This window comes from Lepidochelys olivacea, assembly GCF_965140295.1.
Source record: "Lepidochelys olivacea isolate rLepOli2 genome assembly, chromosome: 9".
NCBI lineage: Eukaryota > Metazoa > Chordata > Testudines > Cheloniidae > Lepidochelys > Lepidochelys olivacea.
In genome coordinates, this window is record NC_140419.1 from 7705605 (window position 1) to 7726072 (window position 20468).

General features: G+C 42.7%; 1 protein-coding gene across 2 annotated transcripts in view; it reads right to left on the bottom strand.

The window, feature by feature from the left end:
• The window catches only part of RNPEPL1 (arginyl aminopeptidase like 1), a 32666-nt gene that overhangs the window by 6300 nt on the left and 5898 nt on the right, over positions 1–20468 (bottom strand). For both annotated transcript variants that reach the window (XR_014712947.1, XM_084638809.1), the window contains exons 2-7: positions 14846–14986; positions 14085–14236; positions 11699–11815; positions 9664–9899; positions 1441–1554; positions 263–375 (exon numbers count right to left, since the gene is read on the bottom strand). Coding sequence is in view for 1 of the 2 variants with exons in the window: in XM_084638809.1 (XP_084494935.1) it covers positions 263–375; positions 1441–1554; positions 9664–9899; positions 11699–11815; positions 14085–14236; positions 14846–14986 (873 nt within the window). In the remaining variant the exon portion in view is untranslated. The remainder of the gene's footprint in view (positions 1–262; positions 376–1440; positions 1555–9663; positions 9900–11698; positions 11816–14084; positions 14237–14845; positions 14987–20468) is intronic.

Here is a 20468-nt window from a genome sequence, read left to right on the forward strand (position 1 = left end):
GATATGAAAAACACATCTCCCTGAGTGACCTTAACGTGCACAGCACACAAGTGGTAGTGAGAAGGTAGTTTTATTAGGTTGACAGGAGAGCTCTCTCCCGTCAGCACAGAGCGGCTACACGAGCAATCGCACCGTGGCCCGACTGCATCGATAAGCTCGCTAGTACAGACATGGCCTTAGCTGCAGTGACAAAACCTGACACAACAGCAGTTAGAAACACAGGCAGAAATGTGTGCAGGACGAGGTATGTATTCACACTAACTCTGAGGAAGGAGTCGAAGTGTTTGGAGTCTCCGCAAAGCTGGGACAGGTAGTAAACAAAGCAGTAGCCTTTCTCGTAGGTGAACAGGTTCATCAGATTACTCGGATTCACACCTGAAAGGAAAAGATAAACAACAGCATTGTAGGGTACTATATAGCCTGGGACATCATCGAAACTAAGCATAAAATCCCTATGATTTCAGCCATTTCAAATTCCAGACCAGTCTCTAAGGCCTCTTTTTGGAGACCGATCTTTTTCTCAGTTCCATATTCTTCAATGCAAACCTTCGGAACCTCTCAGCATACACACAGTGCTGCTAATTTCCTTGTCAGTGACTCTTGAGATGCCAACACTTGGCACCTTCAGTATTTTTCAACCTGCACTAAATTCTTATGTGCATTTTATTTTGTTCTATGTAGCACCTAGACTGTAAGACTACTTCACGGTCTGGTGCTCTGTGTCCCCTTTACACAGTCAAAAAATAAACAAACGAAGTACAAAGACAGAAAACCAGCACCAGAAAAAAAAGCACATATCAGGGTGTAGAAATAAATTTAGCTGAGGGAGTAACAACAGATCAGCCTCTAATACTGCAGAGCTGTATCAACAGGAAAGCAAACCATGCATTTTAATGTGTGCATATATCCCTGTGTGTGCACATTACTATATACAAATATAAAATTATTATATATGTGCACACCAGGGCATCTAACAGAGCAGACTTTCACAGAGGTTGCAAAACAAATCGTTTGCATTTTAACCACTTATTTTGACATGTTCAAATTCTCAAAAGTATTCAGCTTTCAGGGCAGAAATTTTCTACATTTGGTCTTTGCCCAATGATACTTATTTTGGAAACTGGAAAAAAAAATCCATTCAAACATCTGAGTTTAGAAAAGGTTAAAATAAATAATTTTTAAAAAAGTATTTTTTTTTAGAAAGGGTTATTTTTAGGACAGGGCTGGAATGAAAAATGTCAGGGCACTGGCTGCTCACCAAAGGCAAGTTCCTTCATTTATATTTAAATTGTTCTTCAAATTAAACAGACTGAAAATATAGGCCAAGATTTTAAAAAACTGGGTGTCTACACTTAGACTCCCGAGTACATATTTAGGCATTTAAATATTTGGGCTGTTTCTCGCAACACCAACTCCCAGCAGTTCCAGAACCAGCCGTACCTGGCTCCAACTTAACCTGAAGCTTGCTAACAGGGTTGTCCTCCCCAAGGAGCTTCATCTGTCTGTGGAGGGCATCAAGACGGAATGCGGTCTCCAGGCATGTGAAGGCAGCACCTGCCCCAAGAGAGAGAGATTATACACACTATCCAGTTGCAGGCAGATAACTGCCTCACTGATACATGTAAAAGATACAGACTACTGGAAAGTGAAAGACAAATATCACAACAGGAGAAAAATCACATGAAAGTACTTTACAGGGAAACCAACCATAGAAAACCCTTGCAATTAGTGAAAAATATTTGCAATGGAAGTCTGAACTTGAAACTTTGTATTTCTGAATTCTGGCTACATATCAGTCTGAAACAAAAGGAACTTATGGAATTAAACAACACGAAAAACTACACTAGATTTCCCACCGCAGGCTCTTATCTGAACAGATTTTACAAGCCAAGCAGAGTGGTACCTGGGCAATCTTTGAATGGGAAACTTTCAAGGAACACCCAGGTGATACAGGAAGTGATATTGGAAGTAGAGTAGTGGGCTCTTTTCTTATGGTTCAGTACTTCATCAGTACCTCAGCCTGTTTGGGACACTGCTGAAGGATATGCATCTCACAGATGAAATCTAGAGTGACGTTCCGACAAAGCGTGGCTAGGCTCTTTTTGAAGCAGTAAGGGCTTTACCTACAGTCTCCTAGCCAAATTCTGATTCAAGTTATATCTCCTTCTGTCTCCCCTGTAGCTGAAATTAGGTAAATTATTCTACATTTCCTGTCCCTAATTTCTGTGCAGAATTGCTCTGTGCTGTTAAGGCACTGCTGCTTTCACCCTACAGCCGGCTGAAATTTTTTGGTGAGTGAAGTGATCTCACCTATACCTTCACAGACATAGGGAGGTGTTGGAGAGAGGACCTAAAAGCTAACTTTTGATTAAGAAAATGACTTAAGTCCATGCCCTCTACAGGAGCTTTCTCTGAAAGGTTTCCAATTTCACTTGCAGAGTCAGCTACACAGGGGCAACGTCACAGTTTTTCAGTGTCTGGAAAGGGCTATGTAAAGAAGGAGGACAGAAATTAAATGTATCCAGTCCTGGGGAACTTGGGGGGGTGGGAGGGAAGGAAGAACCAGTACAGGAGGGATGGGGGGGCTCTACGTTAAATCAAAGTGGAACCAACTGCTAGCACAGAAAATTTATAAGATTTGGGGCCCATTTTTTCAACTCGGAGCCGGGGAAGACCCAATTGGTGTAGAGGAGCACTCCAATTGGGCAAAGACCTAGGGATGTCAGTAATACAAAGGTATCTATCTAGTAAAAAGACAGTACATAAATAACTGCAACTGCTAGTTCTAAAGGAGAGAGGAATGAGACAAACCAGCAAGGATCTTCCTCTACCCCACAGAGATAGAGATGGGAAGAGTAACATGTATTGGAAAGAATAATTTGAACTGGAAGAGGGCTAAGATGAGAGGTACTGTCTGGAAAAGAAATAGGGTGTCAGACAGAGGAGTTTAATAAAGAGCCATACAGCAATAAAATAAGATCTGTAAGAGTCTAGCAATGGGAGAAGCTAGAAGATCAAGTTAAATGAACTAGAATGCCTGTGGTGAAAGAGATCTGGACATGAGATCATGGTGAAATGACAAAGTCAGGGAATAATGTAATACCTGACTATAAACCATACAGAAAAGATGGATTAGATCACAGGGGACAATTTCCTGGTGCAAGTGCTAGAGGAGCCAACTGGGGGGAGCTTTTCTTGACCTGCTGCTCACAAACAGGGAAGAATTAGTGGAGGAAGCAAAAGTGGACAGGAATCTGGGAGGCAGTGACCATGAGTTGGTTGAGTTCAGGATCCTGACACAGGGAAGAAAGGTAAGCAGCAGGATACAGACCCTGGACTTCAGGAAAGCAGTCTTCGACTCCCTAAGGGAATGGATGGGTAGGATCCCCTGGGGGACTAACATGAAGGGGAAAGGAATCCAGGAGAGCTGGCTGTATTTCAAGGAATCCCTGTTGAGGTTACAGGGACAAACCATCCCGATGAGTCGAAAGAATAGTAAATATGGCAGGCGACCAGCTTGGCTTAACGGTGAAATCCTAGCGGATCTTAAACATAAAAAAGAAGCTCACAAGAAGTGGAAGGTTGGACATATGACCAGGGAAGAGTATAAAAATATTGCTCGGGCATGTAGGAATGAAATCAGGAGGGCCAAATCGCACCTGGAGCTGCAGCTAGCAAGACATGTCAAGAGTAACAAGAAGGGTTTCTTCAGGTATGTTGGCAACAAGAAGAAAGCCAAGGAAAGTGTGGGCCCCTTACTGAATGAGGGAGGAAACTTAGTGACAGAGGATGTGGAAAAAGCTAATGTGCTCAATGCTTTTTTTGCCTCTGTCTTCACTAACAAGGACAGCTCCCAGACTGCTGCGCTGGGCATCACAAAATGGGGAAGAGATGGCCAGCCCTCTGTGGAGAAAGAGGTGGTTAGGGACTATTCAGAAAAGCTGGATGTGCACAAATCCATGGGGCCAGACAAGTTGCATCCGAGAGTGCTAAAGGAATTGGCGGCTGTGATTGCAGAGCCATTGGCCATTATCTTTGAAAACTCGTGGCGAACGGGGGAAGTCCCAGATGACTGGAAAAAGGCTAATGTAGTGCCAATCTTTAAAAAGGGGAAGAAGGAGGATCCTGGGAACTACAGACCAGTCAGCCTCACCTCAGTCCCTGGAAAAATCATGGAGCAGGTCCTCAAAGAATCAATCCTGAAGCACTTACATGAGAGGAAAGTGATCAGGAACAGTCAGCATGGATTCACCAAGGGAAGGTCATGCCTGACTGATCTAATCGCCTTCTATGATGAGATTACTGGTTCTGTGGATGAAGGGAAAGCAGTGGATGTATTGTTTCTTGACTTTAGCAAAGCTTTTGACACAGTCTCCCACAGTATTCTTGTCAGCAAGTTAAAGAAGTACGGGCTGGATGAATGCACTATAAGGTGGGTAGAAAGTTGGCTAGATTGTCGGGCTCAACGGGTAGTGATCAATGGCTCCATGTCTAGTTGGCAGCCGGTGTCAAGTGGAGTGCCCCAGGGGTCGGTCCTGGGGCCGGTTTTGTTCAATATCTTCATAAATGATCTGGAGGATGGTGTGGATTGCACTCTCAGCAAATTTCCGGATGATACTAAACTGGGAGGAGTGGTTGATATGCTGGAGGGCAGGGATAGGATACAGAGGGACCTAGACAAATTGGAGGATTGGGCCAAAAGAAATCTGATGAGGTTCAATAAGGATAACTGCAGGGTCCTGCACTTAGGACGGAAGAACCCAATGCACAGCTACAGACTAGGGACCGAATGGCTAGGCAGCAGTTCTGCAGAAAAGGACCTAGGAGTGACAGTGGACGAGAAGCTGGATATGAGTCAGCAGTGTGCCCTTGTTCACAAGAAGGCCAATGGCATTTTGGGATGTATAAGTAGGGGCATAGCGAGCAGATCGAGGGACGTGATCGTTCCCCTCTATTCGACATTGGTGAGGCCTCATCTGGAGTACTGTGTCCAGTTTTGGGCCCCACACTACAAGAAGGATGTGGATAAATTGGAGAGAGTCCAGCGAAGGGCAACAAAAATGATTAGGGGTCTGGAACACATGAGTTATGAGGAGAGGCTGAGGGAACTGGGATTGTTTAGTCTGCAGAAGAGAAGAATGAGAGGGGATTTTATAGCTGCTTTCAACTACCTGAGAGGTGGTTCCAGAGAGGATGGTTCTAGTCTATTCTCAGTGGTAGAAGAGGACAGGACAAGGAGTAATGGTCTCAAGTTGCAGTGGGGGAGGTTTAGGTTGGATATTAGGAAAAACTTCTTTACTAGGAGGGTGGTGAAACACTGGAATGCGTTACCTAGGGAGGTGGTAGAATCTCCTTCCTTAGAGGTTTTTAAGGTCTGGCTTGACAAAGCCCTGGCTGGGATGATTTAATTGGGGATTGGTCCTACTTTGAGCAGGGGGTTGGACTAGATGACCTCCTGAGGTCCCTTCCAACCCTGATATTCTATGATTCTATGAGAAGTCAGGTGACATTCTACTATACACCTAAAAGATTCCACGTAATCTAATGAGGTTCAGTTTTTGAGTGGAGAGGACCATACACTAGAGCAGTGGTTTTCAAACTGCAGGTCGTGACCCAGTACTGGGTCGCGGAATGTAAGGCACTGGGTCACGGTAGCTCTGGTCAGCACCGCTGCGGGGGGATGTGCCTGTGGGCGAGAGCCGCGTGGAGCCACTTGTGCGCCTCCTCGTAGGAGCTAGACCTGCTACTGGCTGCTTCCAGGGTGCAGCATGGTCTGGGAGCCGCCGGAGGTAAGCCTGTGCCCAACCCCACACCCCAATCCCCCGCCCCAGCCCTGAGCCCCCCCCAAACCTGGAACCCCCTCCTGCACCCCAAACTCCTTATCCCTGGCCCCACCCCAGAGCCTGCACCCCCAGCCGAAATCCGTGACCCCCTCCAGCACCCCAACCCCTTGCCCCAGCCCTGAGCCACCTCTCACACCCTGAACCCCTCATTCCCGGCTGCACCCCACAGCCCTCACTCCTGCACCCCAACCCTCTACCCCAGCCCTGAGCCCCTCCTACACCCCAAACCCCTCATTCCAGCTCCGTTGGGTCACGAGCATCAACAATTTTCTTCAACTGGGTCACCAGAAAAAAAGTTTGAAAAACACTGCACTAGACTATAGATACAAATCCTAAATCACAAGACTACAAATAGGTTTATACTACTGGCCTCCTGATCAGGAAAAGGATGTTCGGGAAACAGTGAGGAGGGAGTTCAAAGAGGCAACTAAGTCTAATGAAACAGCAATAACAGGTGACTTTATATATTAATCACATATAAAATGATCAATTGTCACATCAGGACAACATATAGGAGAGCAGTTTCTGAACGCCCTAAACAACTGCTTTTTGCAGCAGCAAGTTCTAAAGGAAGGAGAGGAGAAGAGACTGAAACCAGCAAGAGTCTTCCTCTACCCCTCAGAGATAGAGATGGGTATTGGAAACGAATAATTTGAACTATTCAGACAGATTGTCTTTCACCAATGTAACTGTGACCACTCAGAAAAGAACCTCAGCATTACTGTGCTCTGTTCAATGCATAATGGCAGTCCAACAAGGGAACAAAAGGTTACAATGGAATCCAAAGGACACTGACAAATATTATAATGAATGCCTTTTTGTAAACTGCTGGCATCCCTTCTCCTAGAGCTCTATTCTGGTAGACCTACCTCAAAAAAAAAAAAAAAAAGTCAAGATATAGGAGACCAGGAAGGGACATCAAAATTGATTATAGGCATGGCAAGGCTGCTAGGAAAGACTGAATAAAAAGGGACTGTTTAGTTTAGAGAGGAAACATACGAGGGGATAGGATACTCGTACACAGAATAATGACCAGAAGAGAAGGTAAATTGGGCACTCCTGCTTACCCTCTCTCCTAAAGGGTAGGCAAGGGAAAGCCGGTCAAATTGAAGATAGGGATGTAAATACCGTTTTAAAAGTCAACCATTTAAACAATTAAAAATATTTCATTTAAATGGTTAACCGATTAAGTGGCTAGGGCCAATCCTGCCGGCCAGTGCAGCTGGGGCTGGTGCAGGGCCGGCGGGCCGGCCAGCGCTGGGGTTAACAGTTAAGGCAGATTAACCAGTAAGACTAATGCTTACCGGTTAACCAGTAAACATTTTACATCCCTAATTGAAAGACGACAAATTAAGAAATGATTAAATGAAACACTATTTTAAAACACACAACACATAATTGACCTGTGAAATTCACTGTCACAAGGTAGCACGAAAGCCAAGGGCTTAGCGGGATAAAAAAAAAATATTGATTTTTTTTGGACAGTGAGACCAACCTGAGTTAGATTTGATAGGCTAACTTACGGGATATAAACCCTCATACTTCAGGGCATTAGCCAGCCACTGACTGAGGGACAATTAGGAAGAAACTTCACCATGGGCAGGTTATCCCATAAGTAATTACAAGTTTTTTTACTTTCCTCTGAAGCATCTGTCACTAGCCACGGTCAGGCAGAGTTTACAGAGAGACCGCTGGCCTGATCCAATACAAGAATTCCTTCTACTGCATGTAAATCTCTTTGAGATCTTTGGCTGAAGCACAAATAGGAACACCAGTTTTATGGTATCCAGTGTGACATCAGCCCAAAGCCGGGTGGATAAAAAAATCAATGATTTAAAAAAAAAAAAATTGGATTTTTTTTTATTTAAATTGGATTTTTGAGGGGAAAAACCTATCTCAAGATAGTCTTAATTAGAATCATAGAATATCAGGGTTGGAAGGGACCCCAGAAGGTCATCTAGTCCAACCCCCTGCTTGAAGCAGGACCAATTCCCAGTTAAATCATCCCAGCCAGGGCTTTGTCAAGCCTGACCTTAAAAACCTCTAAGGAAGGAGATTCTACCACCTCCCTAGGTAACTCATTCCAGTGTTTCACCACCCTCTTAGTGAAAAAGTTTTTCCTAATATCCAATCTAAACCTCCCCCACTGCAACTTGAGACCATTACTCCTCGTTCTGTCATCTGCTACCATTGAGAACAGTCTAGAGCCATCCTCTTTGGAACCCCCTTTCAGGTAGTTGAAAGCAGCTATCAAATCCCCCCTCATTCTTCTCTTCTGCAGGCTAAACAATCCCAGCTCCTTCAGCCTCTCCTCATAAGTCATGTGTTCCAGACCACTAATCATTTTCGTTGCCCTTCGCTGGACTCTCTCCAATTTATCCACATCCTTCTTGAAGTGTGGGGCCCAAAACTGGACACAGTACTCCAGATGAGGCCTCACCAATGTCGAATAGAAACATTAAGAATTAAGAAACATTATAGCTCAAAGATACCTCACCATGGAATGGGGATTATAAATTCCAATTCTATAGTATAAGACAATATATTTGTGTAATGTTTAAGAAACATTTTCTAAATGAGTTCCAATAGTTCATGGATTAGGGACCCAATCTTATGGGGGTTCCACGGGCTTCTGTATAGATTATTTAGATTAATCTTTCTCTCTACCCAATGGGACCCAGTGCTCAGTCTAGAAGATACCATCAGAGATGCTTAGTTTTGCAGTTCTCAAACTGTGGATTTGTGTCTCCAGAGGTAACATGCTTGTTAACAGCAAAAATGTTTTAAAATAAATAAATAATATATAGAGGTGAGAAATAACAGACCTCAACTCTATTGTCCCTCTGCAAATTTGTGTACACAAAGTCAATCCCTTAACTCTCTCTAAAAGTGCAAAGTTTCAAAAAGTTCAATGAATAGAAGATTGTTGGGGGCAGAATAGATCTGGACACGGAGAAGAAGTCTGGAGATAAATGTGAGAAGCAAGGGACATAGGCTTGTTTTGTTAAAATATTATATGTTTGCTGTTGAAGGAAAAAAATCCAGAATACTTAACGTTGTTGTTCTAGTTAAATAAAACAATTTAAATGTCTGTCTGGTGATGTTCTCCTCCTAATACAGCATGACAAGAAAATCCTCCAAATATTAATGATTAACCTGTTGATTTGGAGATAGTTCACCTCCCAATGACTTCATAACTATCTGCTTCAATTACCTTTGGTAAATGAAATAACCAAACAATCATTCATTTTCTGATATATCTGTAAAACTAATCTGAAAAGTTTTCAAAATAAATCACTGTTTAAAAGTGTATAGTGTGTACCTTCTAAAAATGAAACCCACATCTATCTCAGAGTTGTGAAGAATATATATTAAGGTTATAACAACCAACAAGAATGCACTTTTATGTAGAAAACCATGATTAAATCGAGCCTTCCAGACTAGTGATTTAAATAATGATTTAAATCAAATCCACCCTGGCCCAAAGCAAATCAAACCAAAGAGATTCAGAATTAAGGGTGCTACGCTCATCTAATCCACTGTGGGGTATGCTCACGAACAGTAAGAAAAAGAACCAGAAGCATTAACAGCAATGTTCTAGTTGTTTTATGACACTATTGAGCTCCCATCACTAATATTTTATATTAGGACTTCAAAATCCCAATTCTCAGCTCCAAGTGGTTAAAAGTCAAATCTTTGCATGCCTCCTTCCTCTTATTTTACTCAAAGCTCAAATATTCCTTAACCCTCTTCCCATGAGCTGGGAGAAGTACAGCATTAATCACACATGTCAAACAAAAAAAAATCGCAACATGTATACCATAGGTCTCGGTGGTGATCCGGCGCTGTGCATATGTGGCCAGCCCCTCGCTCAGCCACATCTCCTCCCACGTGGCGTTGGTGACTGCATTGCCAAACCAGCTGTGGGCAATCTCATGAATGACGTCGATGATGAGGAAATCATCACTCTCCAGAATGGAAGAGATTATGAAGGTCAGGCATGGGTTCTCCATAGCAACAATGGGGAAGGATGGAGGAAGAAAAACAATATCATACCTGCAACGGAGGGAGACAGAAAGAGAGAAGCCAGAGGAGCCAAATTACTTTAATTTATCCAAGCTTACACGGAAGTTTTGTTGAAGGAAAGCTTACTTGAGGGCTAATGGGTTTTCCCCATTTCACCTCCTAACTCATTACTTGAGCCCTCTAGTCAATGCATTCCAGGTCAGACTGCAGCAACCCGCCAATCTCCCCCACCAAGTGATCAGCACTGGCCCATGATCAGAGAGCACTGCAATCAGCTTTGGTGGGTAGGAAAACTTTCCTCCTGCCTATTCTTAACAAAGAAATACAAAAGCCCTGTGCATATAGCTTACTCCAAGAACAAAAGCAATTCCCTGAAAACTGACAGACTGATAGTACCAAGGCTTCGAATCAAAGTCAGACTGAACTCCAACAATCAGTTATAGGGGGTACAGGACCCACCCCTGCAAAGTGCTGAGCACCATCAACTCCCACTTCAGTAGGAGATGAGCGCATTTAGTATCTCACGGAAGGCTCTTCACACCTTGCAAGATTGGGCTCCAAGCACAGTATTGACTCTTACACTTGGCTAGGTGAGGTTCAAGCCCACCTTGTCCCAAGGACATAAAACAAAAGTAAAAAGAAAGGGTTGAAATGAAGGAAACAGGGAGAGAGTTCTGGCTTAGTCCGTAGAGGAAGGAAATCTGCATCACAAAGTGCCATGGCACCTCTGAAGGACTTCACCACTCCACAGGAAAGACCCAGTGTCCAGAAAGCTCCGGTCCTCAACACTGCCCACCCAGATGATCACGAGTACAAATACCAAACGATGAGAGACAAATGGATTCTCCAAAGCAAAAATGAAAGAGGGAGATTGGGGGATTGCTGTTCTTGTTTTGAATAAAAGAAGTTTCCTTCCTCCATATTCTTCCTTTTTGCGATATTCTGAATTTCAGAGATTGATCATCTAACCATAGCATGAACCACTCCCCCTCACAAGTGGAATGCGGTGAAAGTTGAAGTACAGACATTTTCCACTTTAACAAAAACGAATGTCGGCAAATACAGAAGGAACTTTTATCATCTGCCTTCACGTTGTTACACAGGCTACACAAATCCAGAGGAAGATAATGTAGCAAAATATACAAACGGTTTAAATACTGCAGGATGACACATGAAGTCAAGTGGGACTTGGCAAACATTAGAAAAATAATTTCTCAACTCGGCTGAAAATTCCAAAGTCTCCTGGGAAATATGGTATAAAGAATTATATTGATTGCTCACAAAAGAAAAAAAATAAACCACTGAGAGGTCAGCATGTCATTTAGAACTGGTTAAGCCCAGTTCGTTCAGATTGTCTGCAGCTTCCTGGAAGGTACTGAACTTTGCTCTTGTGCCACATCCTTTAAGCTTTTGCTGAAGGTCAATTCTAGCCAGCTGAGCTTCACTTTTTATTTTAATATCTTGTAGTATTTTATTGTGCAGAACTTATATACTGCTCAATACATGTTCTATAAGTGTACTGAATAGATAAGGTGTGTTATTAAAGACTTTATTTTATATGTATGCTGTGTTTATAGATTTTCTTGTAATTTTCTTTTGAAAAACTAAACTGAAAAACAAGTTTGTGTGTTTGATCCTCTGCATTGACCTCCATCAAAAGCAGGTCCACCGCTGAACCGAGACTCTGCAGTCAATTATTAACTCCACACCATACACTCCTGAGATGCTTATCAGGCCTGCCAGATAGAACTCCATCATGTACGTCCATTTTCCACATTGCTTTACTATATTCCTGTCATGAGTATCCAGAAGAATTCTATTGAACTCACCTTCCCCATATGTAGGGGCCATAAAGGCTCTCTGCAGCACTCAGCCAACTCTCCACCATGCCAGACAGCTTGCTGATGGCTGTTGGCAACAGACAAGGTTCTGCCCACACCCTACTCCTGCAACAAAGCAGAAAATTGGAGCTAATAATTCAAACAGAATTAATTCCCTCTCCAAAAGAATAAAACCTTATCTTTCCACCACACTTTTATTTCATATCTGTATTCCAGTAGTGAATAGAGAGGTCTCAGGTCAGGATCAGGGCCCTTCTGTGCTAAGCACTGCATGGACTCACAGGGAAAGATGGTCGCTGCCCCAAAGATCTTACAATTTATTAAGACTCAAGTAGATGTACCCATCACAAGGAACACGGAAGCTTAGATGACGGCAAGTAATAAACACATACAAATTAGGGCTGTCACACAATTAAAAAAATTAATCACGCTGTTAAACAGTAATAGAATACCATTTATTTAAATATTTTTGGATGTTTTCTACATTTTCAAATATATTGATTTCAATTACAGAATACAAAGTGTACAGTGCTCACTTTATATTTATTTTTGATTACAAATATTTGTACTGTAAAAAACAAAAGAAAATGTATTTTTCAGTTCCAGCATTACAAGTACTGGAGTGCTCTCTCTTTATCATGAAAGTTGAATTTACAAATGTAGAATTATGTTAAAAAAAACAACCTGCATTCAAAAACAAAACAATGTAAAACTTTAGAGCCTACAAGTCCACTCAGTCCCCAGTTCAGCCAATCGCGAAGACAAACAAGTTTGTTCACATTTGCAGGAGATAATGCTGCCCGCTTCTTGTTTACAATGTCACATGAAAGTGAGAACAGGTGTTCACATGGCACTGTTGTAGCCAGCATCACAAGATATTTACGTGCCAAATGCCCTGAAGATTCATATGTCCCTTCATGCTTCAACCACCATTCCAGAGGACATGGATCCATGCTGATGACGGGTTCTGCTCAATAACGATCCAAAGTAGTGCGGACCAACACATGCTCATTTTCTTCATCTGAGTCAGATGCCACCAGCAGAAGGTTGATTTCCTTTTTTGGTGGTTTGGGTTCTGTAGCTTCCACAGCAGAGTGTTGCTCTTTTAAGACTTCTGAATGCAAGCTCCACACCTCATCCCTCTCAGATTTTGGAAAGCACTTCAGATTCTTAAACCTTGGGTCAAGTGCTGTAACTATCTTTAGAAATCTCACATTGGTACTTTCTTTGCGTTTTGTCAGATCTGCAGTGAAAGTGTTCTTAAAACAAACAACATGTGCTGGGTCATCACCTGAGACTGCTGTAACAGGAAATATATGGCAGAATGCAGGTAAAACAGAGCAGGAGACATACAATTCTCCCCCAAGGAGTTCAGTCATAAATTTAATTAACACATTATTTTTTTAAATGAGCATCATCAGCATGGAAGCATGTCCTCTGGAATGGTAGCCAAAGCATGAAGGTGCATACGAATGTTTAGCATATCTGGCATGTAAATATCTTGCAATGTCAGCTACAAAAATTGCCATGCGAACGCCTGTTCTCACTTTCAGGTGACATCGTAAATAAGAAGCGGGCAGCATTATGTCTCATAAATGTGAACAAACTTGTCTGTCTTCGCAATTGGCTGAACAAGAAGTAGGACTGAGTGGACTTGAAGGCTCTAAAATGTTACATAATTGCACTCAAAAACAAAACAATGTAACAAAAAAATCTACATTTGTAACTTGCACTTTCATAATAAAGAGATTGCACTTCAGTACTTGTATGAGGTGAACTGTAAAATGCTATTTCTTTTATCATTTTTAGAGTGCAAATATTTGTAATAAAAAATAATATAAAGTGAGCACTGTACACTTTGTATATTCTGTGTTGTAACTGAATCAATACATTTGAAAATGTATAAAAACATCCAAAATATTTAATACATTTCAATTGGTATTCTATTGCTTAACAGGGAGATTAAAACTGTGATTAATTGTGATTAACTTTTTTAATTAGGATTTAATTGTTTTGAGTTAATCGCGTGAGTTAACGGCGATTAATCGACAGCCCTAATACAAATAAATAACAGCAATAATGTGTTATTATATGATCACAGTGCTTAGGAGCCCCAGTCTTGGACGGGACCCCAGTGTGTAGGCACTGTACAAACCCAGGACAAAAAGACCGTCCGAAGAGCTCACACAATCCAATTCTGTGGAGTTTCTTATACCCAAGTAAACCTCCTGCTCTCTGAAGGGTCACAGCTCTCACTCCCAGATGGTAGCACGATATGCAGCATTAACCCTTACCCACACTATTGCCCTACCCCCCAACACAGCTTTATATGGACACAAGGAATAAAGTAGAAGCAGCTCGCTGCCAATCTCACCTGCGGCCAATGTCTGCAGATACAAGGTCCCCTGCCACCAGAGCCACGAGGTAGGCAGGAACTGGATATTCCATATAAAACTGGTATATGCCCTCCTGCTCCAAGTAGGTACTTTGGGTGGCACTCATCAACACCTGGATACCCGCAGGGGCCTGAAACATCAACACACATCTACTTAAGCTGGCTCAACAGGCTGAGATGATTGGGGCCAAGGGGCCAGACTCGCAGGTCTTACTTTTCCTGGAAGGATGTAATTTAATAGATGGGAAAACATTTTATATAGAGAGAAAGAGACAGAGCAAGGTCAGATCTTTGTTTTTGTTTTTAATCTGGATAAGCTGTCTGAAGTGACCACGACTAACCCTATTACAGAATGTACATGTGGCAATTGGTGTTCCAGGAGCGCTCACATACCAAGGGGCTCCATCCACACAAGAGATCACATTACCTGGTACAGCTTTTTCAGAACTGTGCACTGCCTAGTCATCACTGGGGAGGGTTACCCCTCAAAAACCATTGCTGGAAGTTACCACCCAATCTAATTCCTCTTTCATAATATGCACTGCAGAACAAATGGTCCCAGAGGACCCTGGCTATTGGAATGCAAGGCCTGGGAGTTGCTTCAAAATGGCTATGCTGGTTCCATTCAGGGAGGACCCAAAGTCTCATGTCTGCTACCAGATAACCATTTCTTCTCTCTCATTAGCTGTCACTGTAGCACTGTGTTGTTCCTACCCAAGATAGCCACTGGAGTTACCCACCTTGACTGTAGCTGAATAGGTGCATTTCACTGCTGGTGTGTCAAAGCAGGGAAAGAAGGACCGATTACACACTGAATGACCCTGGGTGAAGACAAACGGCTTGGCTTTGCCACACGTTAGCTCTGGATCCAGCCACCAGATCTGTTGGAATGTCAGATGGAGCAGAGGTGAGAAAAAGGAACAAAATAGATACACGGGGCAGAGGAGCTGAAATTAACAGGTATGCTGAAAGAATCAAAGGGAGTTAGTGATTCTCCATTCATACTGGAGTAATGCATATTTCCATTTCCAATAATTTCAGCCGCCATACATTTGCCATGGCTATCCAAACAGAGTAATTTTCTTTCACTATCTGGCTACGTAGCGCAGTGCACAGCAAACCATAACCCCACTCAGCTCAAGCCCTGCAATAACCGGAAATATGGATTTTCTTGTGGAGTAATCACCTGCCAAACCTGAAAAAAACTCTCTCCTTGAGTAAAATGTAGTACTGACGTTAAAAAATAAGAACATATGGGGTCAGTAGTGCAAGCCTCCAAAAGCAGGTTAAAACAGTGTAAATATAATTACAGGGTGATAAGTAATAGCCAATATGGATTTGTCAAGAACAAATTGTGCATAACTGGTTGAAAAACCATACTCAAAGAATAGTTATCAATAGTTTGCTGTCAAATTGGGGGATATATCTAGTGTGATGCAGCAGGGGTCTGTCCTAAGTCTGGTACTATTGAATATTTTCATCAATGATTAGGATAATGGTGTGGCGGGTACGCTTATAAAATTTGTGGATGACACCACGTTGGGAAGGATTGCAAGTGCTTTGGAGGACAGGATTAGAATTCAAAATGACCTTCGTAGACTGAAGAACTGAAAATCTGAAATCAACACGATGAAATTCAACAAAGACAAGTGCAGTACTACACTTAGGTAGGAAAAAGCAAATGCACAACCACAAACGGAGAATAACTGGCTAGGCAGCAGTACTTCAGAAAAGGATCTGATGGTTAGGGTTGGTCTACACTTACCGGAGAGGATCAATGCTGCAGTGGCTGATGCATCGGCAGTCGATTTAGCAGGTCTAGACCTGCTAAATCGACCGCCGATCACTCTCCCATTGACTCCTGTACTCCACCTGATCGAGATGAGTACGGGGAGTTGACAGGTAAGCGTCTCCCATCGACATTGCGTGGTGTGGACCGCACAGTAATTAGATCTAAGCTATGTCGATTTGAGTTACGCTATTCACGTAACTCAAATTGCGTAGCTTTGATCGACTTTTCCCTTTAGTGTAGAGAAGGCTTCACAGTGGATCACAAACTGAATACAAGTCAACAATGTGATGCAGTTGCAAAAAGAACTAATATTCTGGGATGTATTAACAGGAATATCACATATATGACATGGGAAGCAACTGCTCCACTCTACTCGGCACTGGTGAGGCCTCAGTTGGAATACTGTGTCCAGTTTTGGGCACTGCACTTAAAGAAAAATATACACAAATGGGAGAGAGACCAGAGGAGAGCAACCAACATTTTAAAAGATTTAGAAAATCTGACCTAAGAGGAAAGGTTAAAAAATCTGGGCATGTTTAATCTGGAGAAAAGACAATGGAAAAGGACCTGTTAATAGTTTTCAAATCTGTTAAGGGCTGTCATAAAGAGAAAGGTGGTCAATTCTTCTTCACATCCACTGAACGTAGGACAAGTAGTAATGGGCTTAATCTGCAGCAAGAGAAATTTAGACTAGATATTAGAAAAAACTTTCTAACTAGAAGGACAGTTAAACACTGGAATAGGTTACCAAGGGAGGTTGTGGAATCCCTGTCAATACAGGTTTTTAAGAGCAGCTTGAACAAACACTTGTCAGCGATGGTCTAGGTATACTTGGTCCTGCACAGAGGGATGGACTAGACACTCTTTCAAGGTCCCTTCCAATCCTACATTTCTATGATTTTATGACCACTGGTCCACAAAACCACCACCATTGAAATGCAGCCATCTCCGGGGAAACATGGGCAGCAGCCAAACAGAGGGGTACACAGCATACACATCACATTCAAAGAGTAGAAAATTTTGGCCAATGGCACGGACGCAATGCCCTTTTTTTTTTGTTTTAAACAGAATGGGCAACAGGATCTTTAGTATCCAGCAAAGCAATCGGCACCGGTTTCTTCTGTCTCACCTGGAATACCCCCATTGCATGCAGGCAGGCTAAGAACTGCATGGAAAGAGAGAAGCTCTTCTGTTGCTTCACATTAGCCTCAGGATTATTACTACTGAGTCACATCGGGGAACTCAGTTCCAACCAGAATATAAAGGGATAGTCCTGTCTCTTTGGGCCACTGTAAACAGACCAGTTACTAATTCCAGGCTATGCTGCTACAGGTGCTGGATAGAACCTGAGCTAACGTAGCCTGGGAGGCACAGGCTGGGGAAGGTATAGAGGGGAGTACAGGGAATTAGGGGGAGCAAGCAGGACCTTTTATATATTTTTTTAAATTGGTTTAAATTCTTAGCATTTTCTAAATGTTCTAAAAGAAAGAACTTACAACACAGATGAAATCCTCCCCGTCTCCATTATCCACATCCCCGAACCAGGGGAAACACACATGCCTCTGATGGACTTCTAAGGTCTGCAAAAAAGATGCCCGACTCTGGTGCACCTCATAAGCTCTGTTGAAGCGGAGCTCCCCTCCTATAGGCCGTACACACCAACATGATTTATACTAACAGCTCAGTAAAAAAAACACAAACACACCACCACCAAGGAAAGTCCCAAATAAAAAATACATTTAAAAAAGAACTACAGCTGGATGCGTGTTTCAGTGGCCTCCACTTAATGCCCAAGAATTCATATTACATTTTCTTTAAAAAAATAAAAATTGTGAAAGGATCTAGTCCATTCTTCACTGCCACATAACTCTTCATCATTCATTAAATACCCCCTTCCAACTTGTAGCCCTCTCTCAACTTTAGATTTGCACAAATATATGCAAAGGTAAAACCAACCAATTAATAAATTATAAAATCCTATTTCCTTTTCAAGGATCCATCTCCAATATTCTGTAACATGAACACACTACAACATTACTCAGCACAACATATTAGCTGCAACATAGTTAACAATAAAAAAGTATAAACTTGCAATATCTCATACGGTTACATAAACCAACATCATCTTACGATCAACACATATCCTACAACAACAGACCATTCCAATCCTGTTCAGAAGAATATCCCGTCTACCCCACCATCACATCCCCCTATGCTGCACGGTGTTACTGAGGGGTGGCTCAACTAACCCCACAAACAGCCATGTCCCGGCTTGTGTTGCCGCCTGCCCCTGAGATTGGGAAAAACCTCACTCTTCCCCATAGCCACTTCACACATGCTCCTTCCCTTACCACCCAGTCGTGGCTTCCCCGAGAGACATTTCCAGGTGTGTGAAATACCCAGCCACGCCTACCTTAGAGAAACAGGGGGGTGGCTGCTTTGCCCAATTCCCTTCACTGGAGTGACCAGATGTCCCGATTTTATAGGGAGAGTCCCAATTTTTGAGTCTTTTTCTTATATAGGCTCCTACTACCCTCCACCCCCAGCCCGATTTTTCACACTTGTGGCCTGGTCACCGTACCCTCCACTGAAAGAAAGGGGGTTTCCCACAGTCTGGCTCTCTCTCTCCACATGGACGGAAGAGAAGTGGGGTACGGACACTGCATCTCAAGCAAGCAGCACAAAGCTTCATAGTTTACTGAACCAGATAAGAGTTTATATTTATTGGTTGTGCGCCCCAAAGGCAGATAGCTGAGCTTTCTGCAGCTTTGAAACCTACAGCTGATACTGTATTTATTAGTGGTCAAGCCACCGAAAAACCACCAGTGTGCCAGTTTCTCGGCAGGGTCGGCATTCAGACCTGTGGTGAGGAATGGGCTGCTCCATCTGAAACATGAATCTCAGATCTATAGGAAGCAATTGAACTGCCCATCTGAAATACAGAGGACTTGGGTAAAAGAGAGCCACACCTGGGGACCAGGGAGTGAAGTGTCACTCAGGGATGTAGATTTCAGAGTAACAGCCGTGTTAGTCTGTATTCGCAAAAAGAAAAGGAGTACTTGTGGCACCTTAGAGACTAACCAATTTATTTGAGCATAAGCTTTCGTGAGCTACAGCTCACTTCATCGGATGCATACCGTGGAAACTGCAGCTGACTTTATATATACATAGAGAATATGAAACAATACCTCCTCCCACCCCACTGTCCTGCTGGTAATAGCTTATCTAAAGTGGCCCACCTGATGATCACTTTAGATAAGCTATTACCAGCAGGACAGTGGGGTGGGAGGAGGTATTGTTTCATATTCTCTGTGTATATATAAAGTCTGCTGCAGTTTCCACGGTATGCATCCGATGAAGTGAGCTGTAGCTCACGAAAGCTTATGCTCAAATAAATTGGTTAGTCTCTAAGGTGCCACAAGTACTCCTTTTCTTTTTTCAGGGATGTAGAAAGAACTAGGAAACTGAAATGGTACAGAGGTCAGCTGTCTGAACACAGGTTGACTTGTGTGCTGTATCACAGGGAGGAGGAAATACTAACAAGTTTTATAACCTGAAATGCAAACCTTGGCTTGTCCCATTGTCATGGAAAGAAAACAACAGTGGATGACAACATAGTAAATGACAAGTCAGAGACATGTCACAGCTGGAGAGGTGAAGTAGAATTTGCTTTCCCCGGAATGGCACAAAGAAAATTTTTTTTGCAGAACATCTCTAGTCCTGAAAGGTTGGGGCTGAATTCCCCTCACTTCAACACACTTCACTACTGTATGCAGTCCACACACCACTAGGGTAGTGCTGAGCTTAACAAGCGCTTGCTCCTGGAGCGTGAAGGTGGCATACAGATCATAGTTCCCTAACAGAACACAGCCCCAGAAAGGAACTGGAATGCTCTGTGAAAGGCAGATTTAATCTCCCAGCTGTCCCCTAAGAGCCATCCACCATAAAACTATATTGGCTCCTGCCAGATCTGCATGAGGAATAATGGACAGCTGAACACAGACAGCTAAAGCCAAATAAATAAATGCAACACAATTCCATAGAATCATAGAATATTCCATGTTTCAATCAGATATTTCTAGCCTCTCATGCTACCTTACTGCTGATACCTCTATGCTGGATTGAAACATTATTTAATAACCCCACCCACAAATGTACTAGGGGCCTCAGAGGAAACAGTCCCTGCCCCGCAAAAAATCATCTTAAAAAGATCTTGCAAAGACTGAAAAGATCCAGGGAAGGGCAATGAAGATGGTTTTAAGTCTAGGTAGGACTTCTATGAGAGAGAAGTCTCAAAATCTACAGTTATTTAGCCTGCAAAGAGAAGAGAGTTTGTGAGGAGTTTACTAATGTATTGACAATTATAAAGAGTGAAAACAAATCACTCTGAACACAGCCTCACCTGTACTCATAGTGTAGAGCTACACTAAAAACAATAATAAACAATGGCACCACATTCCCACCACTCAATTGCTCTGGTGCCAATAAGACGGAAAAAGTGTAAGTGACACCATATGCTCAGACATGATGGGGCTGAGGAGCAGATGTTAACTGAAGGCATAATTTGGCTT